Genomic DNA, 15,462 nt, shown 5'->3' on the forward strand with positions numbered 1-15,462 from the left:
GTACAGACCCCTCCATCCACCCAGCTGGTACAGACCCCTCTATCCACCCACCTGCTACAGACCCCTCCATCCACCCAGCTGTTACAGACCCCTCTATCCACCCAGCTGGTACAGACCCCTCTATCCACCCAGCTGGTACAGACCCCTCTATCCACCCAGCTGGTACAGACTCCTCTATCCACCCCACCTGGTACAGACCCCTCTATCCACCCCACCTGGTACAGACCCCTCCATCCATCCCAGCTGGTACAGACCCCTCTATCCACCCAGCTGGTACAGACCCCTCTATCCACCCAGCTCGTACAGACCCCTCTATCCACCCAGCTGGTACAGACCCCTCTATCCACCCCACCTGGTACAGACCCCTCTATCCACCCCAGCTGGTACAGACCCCTCTATCCACCCCACCTGGTACAGACCCCTCTATCCACCCCACCTGGTACAGACCCCTCTATCCACCCCACCTGGTACAGACCCCTCTATCCACCCAGCTGGTACAGACCCCTCTATCCACCCCACCTGGTACAGACCCCTCTATCCACCCAGCTGGTACAGACCCCTCTATCCACCCAGCTGGTACAGACCCCTCTATCCACCCCACCTGGTACAGACCCCTCTATCCACCCAGCTGGTACAGACCCCTCTATCCACCCAGCTGGTACAGACCCCTCTATCCACCCCACCTGGTACAGACCCCTCCATCCACCCAGCTGGTACAGTCCCCTCTATCTACCCCACCTGGTACAGACCCCTCCATCCACCCCACCTGGTACAGACCCCTCTATCCACCCCACCTGGTACAGACCCCTCTATCCACCCAGCTGGTACAGACCCCTCCATCCACCCAGCTGGTACAGACCCCTCTATCCACCCAGCTGGTACAGACCCCTCTATCCACCCCACCTGGTACAGACCCCTCTATCCACCCCACCTGGTACAGACCCCTATATCCACCCCAGCTGGTACAGACCCCTCTATCCACCCAGCTGGTACAGACCCCTCTATCCACCCCACCTGGTACAGACCCCTCCATCCACCCCACCTGGTACAGACCCCTCTATCCACCCCACCTGGTACAGACCTCTCCATCCACCCAGCTGGTACAGACCCCTCTATCCAGCCCACCTGGTACAGACCCCTATATCCACCCCAGCTGGTACAGACCCCTCTATCCACCCAGCTGGTACAGACCCCTCTATCCACCCAGCTGGTACAGGCTCTCTATCCACCCCACCTGGTACAGACCCCTCTATCCACCCAGCTGGTACAGACCCCTCTATCCACCCAGCTGGTACAGACCCCTCTATCCACCCCACCTGGTACAGACCCCTCGATCCACCCCACCTGGTACAGACCCCTCTATCCACCCAGCTGGTACAGACCCCTCTATCCACCCAGCTGGTACAGACCCCTCTATCCACCCCACCTGGTACAGACCCCTCCATCCACCCCACCTGGTACAGACCCCTCTATCCACCCCACCTGGTACAGACCTCTCCATCCACCCAGCTGGTACAGACCCCTCTATCCACCCCAGCTGGTACAGACACCTCTATCCACCCCACCTGGTACAGACCCCTCTATCCACCCAGCTGGTACAGACGCCTCTATCCACCCCAGCTGACACAGTCCCCTCTATCCACCCCACCTGGTACAGACCCCTCTATCCACCCCAGCTGGTACAGACCCCTCCACCTGGTACAGACCCCTCTATCCACCCCACCTGGTACAGACCCCTCCATCCACCCCACCTGGTACAGACCCCTCTATCCACCCCAGCTGGTAGAGACCCTCCACCTGGTACAGACCCCTCTATCCACCCCACCTGGTACAGACCCCTCTATCCACCCCACCTGGTACAGACCCCTCTATCCACCCCACCTGGTACAGACCCCTCTATCCACCCCAGCTGGTACAGACCCCTCCACCTGGTACAGACCCCTCTATTCACCCCACTTGGTACAGACCCCTCCATCAACCCAGCTGGTACAGACCCCTCTATCCACCCCAGCTGGTACAGACCCCTCCATCCACCCCACCTGGTACAGACCCCTCCTCCTGGTACAGACCCCTCTATCCACCCCAGCTGGTACAGACCCCTCTATCCACCCCACCTGGTTCAGACCCCTCCATCTACCCACCTGGTACAGACTCCTCTATCCACCCCAGCTGGTACAGACCCCTCTATCCACCCCACCTGGTACAGACCCCTCCACCTGGTACAGACCCCTCCATCTACCCCAGCTAGTACAGACCCCTCTATCCACCCCACCTGCTACAGACCCCTCCACCTGGTACAGACCCCTTCATCTACCCAGCTGGTACAGACCCCTCTATCCACCCCACCTGGTACAGACCCCTCCACCTGGTACAGACCCCTCCATCTACCCCACCTGGTACAGACCCCTCTATCCACCCCACCTGGTACAGACCCCTCCATCCACCCCACCTGGTACAGACCCCTCTATCCACCCCAGCTGGTACAGACCCCTCTATCCACCCAGCTGGTACAGACCCCTCCACCTGGTACAGACCCCTCTTTCCACCCCAGCTGGTACAGACCCCTCTATCCACTCCAGCTGGTACAGAGCCCTCCACCCACCCCAGCTGGTAAAGACCCGTCTATCCACCCCACCTGGTACAGACCCCCTCTATCCACCCCAGCTGGTACAGACACCTCTATCCACCCAGCTGGTACAGACCCCTCTATCCACCCCAGCTGGTACAGACCCCTCTATCCACCCACCTGGTACAGACCCCTCCACCTGGTACAGACCCTTCTATCCACCCCACCTGGTACAGACCCCTCTATCCACCCAGCTGGTACAGACCCCTCTATCCACCCCACCTGGTACAGACCCCTCTATCCACCCCACCTGGTACAGACCCCTCTATCCACCCAGCTTGTACAGACCCCTCTATCCACCCAGCTGGTACAGACCCCTCTATCCACCCCACCTGGTACAGACCCCTCCATCCACCCAGCTGGTACAGACCCCTCTATCCACCCCACCTGGTACAGACCCCTCCATCCACCCCACCTGGTACAGACCCCTCTATCCACCCCACCTGGTACAGACCCCTCCATCCACCCAGCTGGTACAGACCCCTCTATCCACCCACCTGCTACAGACCCCTCCATCCACCCAGCTGGTACAGACCCCTCCATCCACCCAGCTGGTACAGACCCCTCTATCCACCCAGCTGGTACAGACCCCTCTATCCACCCAGCTGGTACAGACCCCTCTATCCACCCAGCTGCTACAGACCCCTCTATCCACCCACCTGGTACAGACCCCTCTATCCACCCCACCTGGTACAGACCCCTCTATCCACCCACCTGGTACAGACCCCTCTATCCACCCCACCTGGTACAGACCCCTCTATCCACCCAGCTGGTACAGACCCCTCTATCCACCCCACCTGGTACAGACCCCTCTATCCACCCCACCTGGTACAGACCCCTCCATCCACCCCACCTGGTACAGACCCCTCCATCCACCCCACCTGGTACAGACCCCTCTATCCACCCCACCTGGTACAGACCCCTCCATCCACCCAGCTGGTACAGACCCCTCTATCCACCCACCTGCTACAGACCCCTCCATCCACCCAGCTGGTACAGACCCCTCCATCCACCCAGCTGTTACAGACCCCTCTATCCACCCAGCTGGTACAGACCCCTCTATCCACCCAGCTGGTACAGACCCCTCTATCCACCCAGCTGGTACAGACTCCTCTATCCACCCCACCTGGTACAGACCCCTCTATCCACCCCACCTGGTACAGACCCCTCCATCCATCCCAGCTGGTACAGACCCCTCTATCCACCCAGCTGGTACAGACCCCTCTATCCACCCAGCTCGTACAGACCCCTCTATCCACCCAGCTGGTACAGACCCCTCTATCCACCCCACCTGGTACAGACCCCTCTATCCACCCCAGCTGGTACAGACCCCTCTATCCACCCCACCTGGTACAGACCCCTCTATCCACCCCACCTGGTACAGACCCCTCCATCGACCCCAGCTGGTACAGACCCCTCGCTCCACCCAGCTGGTACAGACCCCTCTATCCACCCCACCTGGTACAGACCCCTCCACCTGGTACAGACCCCTCCATCTACCCCACCTGGTACAGACCCCTCTATCCACCCCACCTGGTACAGACCCCTCTATCCACCCCAGCTTGTACAGACCCCTCTATCCACCCAGCTGGTACAGACCCTCCACCTGGTACAGACCCCTCTATCCACCCCAGCTGGTACAGACCCCTCTATCCACTCCAGCTGGTACAGAGATCTCTATCCACTCCAGCTGGAACAGACCCCTCTATCCACCTCACCTGGTACAGACCCCTCTATCCACCCCACCTGGTACAGACCCCTCTATCCACCCCACCTGGTACAGACCCCTCTATCCACCCCACCTGGTACAGACCCCTCTATCCACCCCAGTTGGTACAGAGCCCTCCACCCACCCCAGCTTGTAAAGACCCCTCTATCCACCCCACCTGGTACAGACCCCTCTATCCACCCCAGCTGGTACAGACCCCTTTATCCGCCCAGCTGGTACAGACCCCTCTAATCACCCCAGCTGGTACAGACCTCTCCACCTGGTACAGACCCCTCCATGCACCCAGCTGGTACAGACCCCGCTATCCACCCCAGCTGGTACAGACCCCTCCACCTGGTACAGACCCCTCCATCCACCCCACCTGGTACAGACCCCTCTATCCACCACAGCTGGTACAGACACCTCTATCCACCCAGCTGGTACAGACCCCTCTATCCACCCCACCTGGTACAGACCCCTCTATCCACCCACCTGGTACAGACCCCTCTATCCACCCCACCTGGTACAGATCCCTCTATCCACCCAGCTGGTACAGACCCCTCTATCCACCCCACCTGGTACAGACCCCTCTATCCACCCCACCTGGTACAGACCCCTCCATCCATCCCAGCTGGTACAGACCCCTCTATCCACCCAGCTGGTACAGACCCCTCTATCCACCCAGCTGGTACAGACCCCTCTATCCACCCCACCTGGTCCAGATCCCTCTATCCACCCAGCTGGTACAGACCCCTCTATCCACCCAGCTGGTACAGACCCCTCTATCCACCCCACCTGGTACAGACCCCTCTATCCACCCCAGCTGGTACAGACCCCTCTATCCACCCCACCTGGTACAGACCCCTCTATCCACCCCACCTGGTACAGACCCCTCTATCCACCCCACCTGGTACAGACCCCTCCATCTACCCCAGCTGGTACAGACCCCTCGCTCCACCCAGCTGGTACAGACCCCTCTATCCACCCCACCTGGTACAGACCCCTCCACCTGGTACAGACCCCTCTATCCACCCCAGCTGGTACTGACCCCTCTATCCACTCCAGCTGGTACAGACCCCTCTATCCACTCCAGCTGGTAAAGACCCCTCTATCCACCCCAGTTGGTACAGAGCCCTCCACCCACCCCAGCTTGTAAAGACCCCTCTATCCACCCCAGCTAGTACAGACCCTTCTATCCACCCACCTGGTACAGACCCCTCTATCCACCCCACCTGGTACAGACCCCTCTATCCACCCCACCTGGTACAGACCCCTCTATCCACCCCAGCTGTTACAGACCCCTCTATCCACCCCACCTGTTACAGACCCCTACAACTGGTGACCATGTTACATCACTAACTGAGACTAACATGGTGAGGTACTCGTCTCCTCAAACCACCGGAAGGATTTCTCACGGGGAACGGCTGTATTAAGGATCTACAGATACTATTAGTGTCTGTGTGTGCAGAAGCCAAGCGTGGGTCTGTTTTATAATATCCTAGATATACAGTACATGGTCCAGAGGATTATTCAGCATGTTCAACAGAGATTGTCCGTCCAGGAAAACATGATGTCAGACAGACAGCAGGTCTGTAGCCAGTAGACGTTCAGCAGAGACTCCACTTCTCCAGCTGTAAAGAGGGGCCTGCTGAAAATGTCCTCCCTCAGCATTACAGCATTACCGTCATCCCCACTGAACACACACACACACACACACACACACACACACACACACACACACACACACACACACACACACACACACACACACACACACACACACACACACCGCTCGGATGACCTCATAGTCATACAATCCAGGAAGACATGGAGTCTGTGAACACACACGCACGCACGCACGCACGCACACCACACACACCACACACACACACACACACACACACACACACACACACACACACACACACACACACACACACACACACACACACACCGCTCAGATGACCTCATAGTCATACAATCCAGGAAGACATGGAGTCTGTGAACACGCACGCACGCACGCACGCACACACACACACACACACACACACACACACACACACACACACACACACACACACACACACACACACACACACACACACACACACACACACACACACACACCGCTCAGATGACCTCATAGTCATACAATCCAGGAAGACATGGAGTCTGTGAATACACACACACACACACACACACACACACACACGATAGAGCTCCAACAGCGGAGGCCTCTGCTAGGTGTCACAGGGAAACCAGCCCTGTCAGAATGGATGCTTCTCAAAATAGGGTTCATGTGTGTGTGTGTGTGTGTGTGTGTGTGTGTGTGTGTGTGTGTGTGTGTGTGTGTGTGTGTGTGGGTGTGGGTGTGGGTGTGTGTGGACAGAGGAGGGGGAGGGTAACAGACAGATTAGGTCAGACTTTCCATTTAAGTAAACGAGTGGCGCTCAAGAGACTATTTCTCTCACAAACCCGTTAATTTCTATAGTCACTCCTCTTGCAACAGAGCTTTGTCCCTGGCTCTACAGCAAATCACTAACCCCTTCAGAGAAGTGGCGACGGCCTGAGCATCAGAGAGAGAGAGAGGGTATATGAGGACAGCGAGAGTAGAAGAGAGAGAAGATTAAAGAGAGATAGACAGAGAGAGAGAGAGGGTACATGAGGACAGCGAGAGTAGTAGAGAGAGAAGATTAAAGAGAGATATACAGAGAGAGTGTGAGAGAGAGAGAGAGAGAGAGAGAGAGAGAGAGAGAGAGAGAGAGAGAGAGAGGGAGAGCTTTAACCTTGAATTAGTATCTAATAGGTCCTCCCAGGAGACAGCTCTACCATCTAACAGCTCTACCATCTAACAGCTCTACCATCTAACAGGTCCACCCTGGAGACAGCTCTACCATCTAACAGGTTCTCCCAGGAGACAGCTCTACCATCTAACAGCTCTACCATCTAACAGGTCCTCCTTGGAGACAGCTCTACCATTTAACAGCTCTACCATCTAACAGGTCCTCCCTGGAGACAGCTCTACCATCTAACAGCTCTACCATCTAACAGGCCCACCCTGGAGACAGCTCTACTATCTAACAGCTCTACCATCTAACAGGTCCTCCCTGGAGACAGCTCTACCATCTACCAGCTCTACCATCTACCAGCTCTACCATCTAACAGCTCTACCATCTAACAGCTCTACCATCTAACAGGTCCACCCTGGAGACAGCTCTACCATCTAACAGCTCTACCATCTAACAGCTCTACCATCTAACAGGTCCACCCTGGAGACAGCTCTACCATCTAACAGCTCTACCATCTAACAGCTCTACCATCTAACAGCTCTACCATCAAACAGCTCTACCATCAAACAGCTCTACCATCAAACAGCTCTACCATCTAACAGGTCCACCCAGGAGACAGCTCTACCATCTAACAGGTCCTCCCAGGCGACAGCTCTACCATCTAACAGCTCTACCATCTAACAGCTCTACCATCTAACAGGTCCACCCAGGAGACATCTCTACCATCTAACAGGTCCTCCCAGGCGACAGCTCTACCATCTAACAGCTCTACCATCTAACAGCTCTACCATCTAACAGCACTACCATCTAAAAGCTCTACCATCTAACAACTCTACCATCTAACAGGTCCTCCCAGGAGACAGCTCTACCATCTAACAGCTCTACCATCTAACAGGTCCTCCCTGGAGACAGCTCTACCATCTAACAGGTCCTCCCTGGAGACAGCTCTACCATCTAACAGCTCTACCATCTAACAGGTCCTCCCTGGAGACAGCTCTACCATCTAACAGGTCCTCCCTGGAGACAGCTCTACCATCTAACAGTTCTACCATCTAACAGCTCTACCATCTAACAGGTCCACCCTGGAGACAGCTCTACCATCTAACAGCTCTACCATCTAACAGGCCCACCCTGCAGACAGCTCTACTATCTAACAGCTCTACCATCTAACAGGTCCTCCCTGGAGACAGCTCTACCATCTAACAGCTCTACCATCTACCAGCTCTACCATCTAACAGGTCCACCCTGGAGACAGCTCTACCGTCTAACAGGAGACAGTTCTACCATTTAACATCTCTACCATCTAACAGCTCTACCATCTAACAGCTCTACCGTCTACCAGGTCCACCCAGGAGACATTTTAAGAAAGTTGAAGCTCATTTACTGTATTTCTGTCATTTAAAGAAGGAAAATATGACCCCAGCCATTATCACCTTGGTTGCTGTAGCTTCCTTCACCTCAGTCTGTCTACAAACACATAGCCTACAATTATCCACCACACGTTAACTCACATTAACTCAGCAACCGGGATTAAAATATATAATTTAATATGTACAGAATGATCGCAGAAAAAGTATTTTAATTAACAAAAGGTTTACACATTTTGCCATGGGGTGGGGGAAGACATTTTTTGCAGTAGCGCCTTGGGACCCAAAAGCATAATCAGTACTCTAAGTCCCCCTTGAGCTGGTCTGGAACAATGAGGTAGTGACTCGGGGTACCGTACTAAACCACAAATGACCTCTGAATCCCGTCAGCATAATCGCAAAACGTTTAGTTGAGCGACCCACTATATTTGTCAAACGGCAGTAGGAAGCATCGATCACCATGTCACCAGAATAAGACCCTTTCTGGGAAAGGAGCATCAAGCTCGTCACCGTGCGCTTTCACCACCTTGTGTAGTTCATCATAACTTATTTCATCTGTCGCTTTATTAAACTGAATGCTTTCCCATGATTCCAAGTTTACTTCCATATGATAATTCTATCAATAGTTACGCATAAAGGCGCTTCCACCACCATTTCGCACATAATACAATTTACCAAACACAAACCGATCTCACCATGTCAAACAAACAAATTATCTGTCGGCATTTATACAATTGTACCGAAACTTCCTGTTTCCGTCACAGCTATCGTTACTTTTTAGTTTTTATACGGTATGACTGTACTCGCATAAAAACTGTGGATGGAAACGTAGTTAATGACTGTAAAAAAAGAATGGACAAAGCCATCGATCAACGTGACACCATTCATTCCTATGTGAAGACTCAATAGCGCATTGAAGCCAATTAAGATGGCGTCTCATGAAGACATAACATGGGCAGTTTGAGCTACTCCAGGAAGTGGTGTTGCAGGCTAGCTCAGTGCTGCCCCCCTCTCAATGAGTAACTCAAGGTGAAGGCTGGCCGGGGGACTGCAGGCTAGCTCAGTGCTGCCCCCCTCTCAATGAGTAACTCAAGGTGAAGGCCGACCGGGGTACTGCAGGCTAGCTCAGTGCTGCCCCCTCTCAATGAGTAACTGAAGGTGAAGGCCGACCGGGGTACTGCAGGCTAGCTCAGTGCTGCCCCCTCTCAATGAGTAACTCAAGGTGAAGGCCGACCGGGGTACTGCAGGCTAGCTCAGTGCTGCCCCCCTCTCAATGAGTAACTCAAGGTGAAGGCCGACCGGGGTACTGCAGGCTAGCTCAGTGCTGCCCCCTCTCAATGAGTAACTGAAGGTGAAGGCCGACCGGGGTACTGCAGGCTAGCTCAGTGCTGCCCCCTCTCAATGAGTAACTCAAGGTGAAGGCCGACCGGGGTACTGCAGGCTGACATTAGCAACTAAATTATACTCATAACTTCTTCTGTGTGCGATTTTAAAATGAACGGTTCAAGGACATACATTTGGTGTATTAGAAGCAAATATTTGTACCATGATTGACACCAAAAAAATGTTACACGAAGATTGAACACAAAGATGGCCATTTCCTCTTTCACTATATGTTTTCTGAACCTCCGTGGCTTCAATGAGAGGAGGCAGTGGTTCTCCCATTGTTTAGATAGACAGACTCATTTACCAATATAAAAATGTTTAACTGACGCGGGCTAACTGAGTGACTGTCAGTGACACATTTATTTATTCTACTTTTATTTATTTATTTTATTTTACTAGGCAAGTCAGTTAAGAACAAATTCTTATTTACAATGACGGTCTAGGAACAGTGGGTTAACTGCCTTGTTCAGGGGCAGAACAACAGATTTTTACCTTGTCAGCTCAGGGATTACTGGCCCAATGCTCTAACCTTTCGGTTACTGGCCCAATGCTCTAACCTTTCGGTTACTGGCCCAACGCTCTAACCACTAGGCTACCTGCCTAACAAGAGGAAGACTGACGATGCACAAACCATTTTAGAAATGACACCTTGTGTATTCTACTATTCTACCTAGCAACAGTAAGTTGAGATCCCGACTGATTACCGAGGTCTGGACTGTGCAGCTACGGCCCTGTGAGGTTAGTGTCCTAACTGTGTAGCTACGGCCCTGTGAGGAAGCGTCCTAACTGTGTAGCTACGGCCCTGTGAGGTTAGTGTCCTAACTGTGTAGCTACGGCCCTGTGAGGAAGCGTCCTAACTGTGGAGCTACGGCCTTGTGAGGAAGCATCCTAACTGTGTAGCTACGGCCCTGTGAGGAAGTGTCCTAACTGTGTAGCTACGGCCCTGTGAGGAAGTGTCCTAACTGTGTAGCTACGGCCCTGTGAGGTTAGTGTCCTAACTGTGTAGCTACGGCCCTGTGAGGAAGCGTCCTAACTGTGTAGCTACGGCTCTGTGAGGAAGTGTCCTAACTCTGTAGCTACGGCCCTGTGAGGTTAGTGTCCTAACTGTGTAGCTACGGCCCTGTGAGGAAGCGTCCTAACTATGTAGCGACGGCCCTGTGAGGAAGCGTCCTAACTGTGTAGCTACGGCCTTGTGAGGAAGTGTCCTAACTGTGTAGCTGCGGCCTTGTGAGGAAGTGTCCTAACTGTGTAGCTACGGCCCTGTGAGGAAGTGTCCTAACTGTGTGTGTGACAGTGTTGTGTATGTCCTCCTGACCATGTATCTTGACCATGTTTGTTTGTCTCTCCAGGTGTTGAACGAAGCGGTAGGGGCCATGATGTACCACACCATCACTCTGACCAGAGAGGACCTAGAGAAGTTCAAGGCTCTACGCATCATCATCCGCATCGGCAGCGGCTACGACAACATCGACATCAAGGCAGCCGGAGAGCTGGGTATGCACCGATATTCACTGAATTATGATCGGCAGGATGTAGTCATTTAGCAGACACTTTTATCCAAAGTTACTTTCGTTAACACATGCAGTGCATTCGGAAAGTAATCAGACCCCTTGATTTTTTTTTTCTCCCACATTTTGTTACGTTACAGCCTTATTCTAAAATGGATTAAATCAATGTTTGTCCTCATCACACACAATACCCCAATAATACCACAATACCCCAAATTTGAGCTAATGTATTACAAATAGAAAACAGAAATACCTTTATTTACACAAGTATTCAGACCCTTTGCTATGAGACTCGAAATTGAGCTCAGGTGCATCCTGTTTCCATTGATCATCCTTGAGATGTCAGAGCAAATACCAAGCCATGAGGTCAAAGGAATTGTCCGTAGAGCTCCGAGACAGGATTGTGTCGAGACACAGATCTGGGGAAGGGTACCAAAATATTTCTGCAGCATTGAAGGTTCCCAAGAACACAGTGGCCTCCATCATTCTTAAATGGAAGAAGTTTGGAACCACCAAGACTCTTCCTAGAGCTGGCCGCCCGGCCAAACTGAGCAATCGGGGGAGAAGGGCCTTGGTCAGGGAGGTGACCAAGAACCCGATGGTCACTCTGACAGAGCTCCAGAGTTTCTCTGTGGAAATGGGAGAACCTTCTAGAAGGACAACCATCTCTGCAGCACTCCACCAATCAGGTCTTTATAGTAGAGTGGCCAGACGGAAGCCACTCCTCAGTAAAAGGCACACGACAGCCTGCTTGGAGTTTGCCAAAAGGCACCTAAAGACTTTCAGACCATTTGATTCAAGATTCTCTGGTCTGATGAAACAAGGTTGAACTCTTTGGCCTGAATGCCAAGCGTCACGTCTGGAGGAAACCTGGCACCATCCCTACGGTGAAGCATGGTGGTGGCAGCATTATGCTATGGGGATATTTATCATCTGCAGGGACTGGGAGACAAGTCAGGATCTAGGGAAAGATGAAGTACAGAGAGATCCTTGATGAAAACCTGCTCCAGAGCACTCAGAACCCTCAGACTGGGGCAAAGGTTCACCTTCCAACAGGACAACGACCCTAAGCACACAGCCAAGACAACGCAGGAGTGGCTTCGGCACAAGTCTCTGAATGTCCTTGAGTGGCCCAGCCAGAACTCGGACTTGAACCCGATCGAACATCTCTGGAGCGACCTGAAAATAGCTATGCAGCAATGCTCCTCATCCAACTTGAGAGGATCTGCAGAGAAGACTGGGAGAAACTCCCCAAATACAGGTGTGCCAAGTTTGTAGCATCGTACCCAAGAAGACTCGAGGCTGTAATCACTGCCAAAGGTGCTTCAACAAAGTACTGAGTAAATGGTCTGAATATTTATGTAAATGGAATTGGGTATGATATGGTATTGTATGGGGTATTGTATGGTATGGTATGGTATTATATGGGGTATGGTATTGTATGGGGTATTGTATGGTATTATATGGGGTATTGTATGGGGTATTGTATGGTATTATATGGGGTATTGTATGGTATTGTATGGGGTATTGTATGATATTATATGAGGTATTGTATGGGGTATTGTATGGTATTATATGGGGTATTGTATGGTATTGTATGGTATTATATGGGGTATTGTATGGTATGGTATTGTATGGGGTATGGTATGGTATTATATGGGGCATTGTATGGTATGGTATTGTATGGGGTATTGTATGGTATTTAGGCTGGGTTTATGTATAGCATGTGGACATCTGCTGATTGAAAAAGGGCTTTCTAAATACATGTGATTGGTTGATTGATGAATTGATTGAATGTATGGTGTATTGTGTGATATTGTATTGAATAGGTTATTGTATGGGATATTATATGGCGTATTGTATGAGGTATTGTATGGTATTAGATGGTGTATTATATGGGGTATTGTATGGTATTAGATGGTGTATTATATGGGGTATTGTGTGGTATTATATGGTGTATTATATGGGGTATTGTATGGTATTAGATGGTGTATTATATGGGGTATTGTATGGTATTAGATGGTGTATTATATGGGGTATTGTATGGTATTAGATGGTGTATTATATGGGGTATTGTGTGGTATTATATGGTGTGTTATATGGGGTATTGTATGGTATTAGATGGTGTATTATATGGGGTATTGTGTGGTATTATTATATGGGGTATCGTATGAGGTATTGTATGGTATTAGATGGTGTATTGTATGGTATTAGATGGTGTATTATGTGGGGTATTGTATGAGGTATTGTATGGTATTAGATGGTGTATTATATGGGGTATTGTATGGTATTAGATGGTGTGTTATATGGGGTATTGTATGGTATTAGATGGTGTGTTATATGGGGTATTGTGTGGTATTATTATATGAGGTATTGTATGGTATTAGATGGTGTATTGTGTGGTATTGTATTATATGAGGTATTGTATGGTATTAGATTGTGTATTATGTGGGGTATTGTGTGCTATTGTATTATATGGGGAATTGTATGGTATTAGATAGTGTATTTTGTGGGGTATTGTGTGGTATTGTATTACATGGTGTATTGTATGGTATTAGATGGTGTATTATGTGGGGTATTGTGTGGTATTATATGGGGTATTGTATGAGGTATTGTATGGTATTAGATGGTGTATTATATGGGGTATTGTATGGTATTAGATGGTGTATTATATGGGGTATTGTATGGTATTAGATGGTGTATTATGTGGTATTGTAATATATGGGGTATTGTATGGTATTATATGGTGTATTATATGGGGTATTGTGTTTTATTGTATTATATGGTGTTAAATGGTGTATTGTACACTGTATTGTATGGTGTATTATATGGTATTAGATGGTGTATTATATGAGGTATTGTGTTATATGATGTATTGTATGGTATTGTATTTTATGGTGTATTGGATGATATTGTACGGTATATATTATATGGGGTATTGTATTTTTAGTTTAGTTAATTAATTCGACCATTTTAAAAACCAAGCACACATAAACCTTGAAAAAGCCATGCATACGTATGATATATATTATATGGGTTATTGTATGGTATTGTATTATGTATGGTATTGTATTATATGGGGTATTGGGTGGTATTGTATTATATGGTATATATTATATGGGTTATTGTATGGTATTGTATTATATTGGGTATTGTATGGTGTTCTATTATATGGTGTATTGTATGGTATATATTATATGGTTATTGTATGGTATATATTATATGGGGTATTTCATGGTATTGTTTTATATGGGGTTTTGTATGGTGTTGTATTATATGGGGTATTGTATGGTATATATTATATGGGGTATTTCATGGTATTGTATTATATGGGGTTTTGTATGGTGTTGTATTATATGGGGTATTGTATTATATCGTGTATTGTATGGTATATATTATATGGGGTATGGTATTGTATTATATGGTATTGTATTATATGGGACATTGTATGGTATGTATTATATGGGGTTTTGTATGGTATGTATTATATGGGGTTTTGTATGGTATGTATTATATGGGTATTGTATGGTATGTATTATATGGAGTATTGTTTGGTATGTATTATATGGGTATTGTATGGTTTGCTCCCCTCTAACCAATTAACAACTGTATTTCTACACACCTGATCTACATCTAACCTGTGTGTTTGTTTCTGTAATGGTGTCTCTTAATCTAACTCTGTCCTCCTCCCCCAGGTGTCTCTAACTCTGTATGTCCTCCTCCCCCAGGTGTCTCTTAATCTAACTCTGTATGTCCTCCTCCTCCCCCAGGTGTCTCTAACTCTGTATGTCCTCCTCCCCCAGGCGTCTCTAACTCTGTATGTCCTCCTCCTCCCCCAGGTGTCTCTAACTCTGTATGTCCTCCTCCTCCCCCAGGTGTCTCTAACTCTGTATGTCCTCCTCCCCCAGGCGTCTCTAACTCTGTATGTCCTCCTCCTACCCCCAGGTGTCTCTAACTTTGTGTCTCCTCCTCCCCCAGCTGTCTCTAACTCTGTGTGTCCTCCTCCCCCAGGTGTCTCTAACTCTGTGTGTCCTCCTCCCCAGGTGTCTTTAACTCTGTGTGTCCTCCTCCCCCAGGT

At 50.0% G+C, this 15,462-nt stretch overlaps 1 protein-coding gene across 3 annotated transcripts in view; it reads left to right on the top strand.

Moving 5' to 3' along the window:
- Positions 1-15,462, top strand: part of LOC106594219 (C-terminal-binding protein 2) — a 414,303-nt gene that overhangs the window by 313,252 nt on the left and 85,589 nt on the right. For all 3 annotated transcript variants that reach the window (XM_045701166.2, XM_045701165.2, XM_045701164.2), the window contains one exon: positions 11,226-11,370. In XM_045701166.2, the coding sequence (XP_045557122.1) occupies positions 11,226-11,370 (145 nt within the window). The remainder of the gene's footprint in view (positions 1-11,225; positions 11,371-15,462) is intronic.

This window comes from Salmo salar, chromosome 18 (genome assembly GCF_965601325.2).
Source record: "Salmo salar chromosome 18, fSalSal1, whole genome shotgun sequence".
In the NCBI taxonomy this organism is placed as follows: domain Eukaryota; kingdom Metazoa; phylum Chordata; class Actinopteri; order Salmoniformes; family Salmonidae; genus Salmo; species Salmo salar.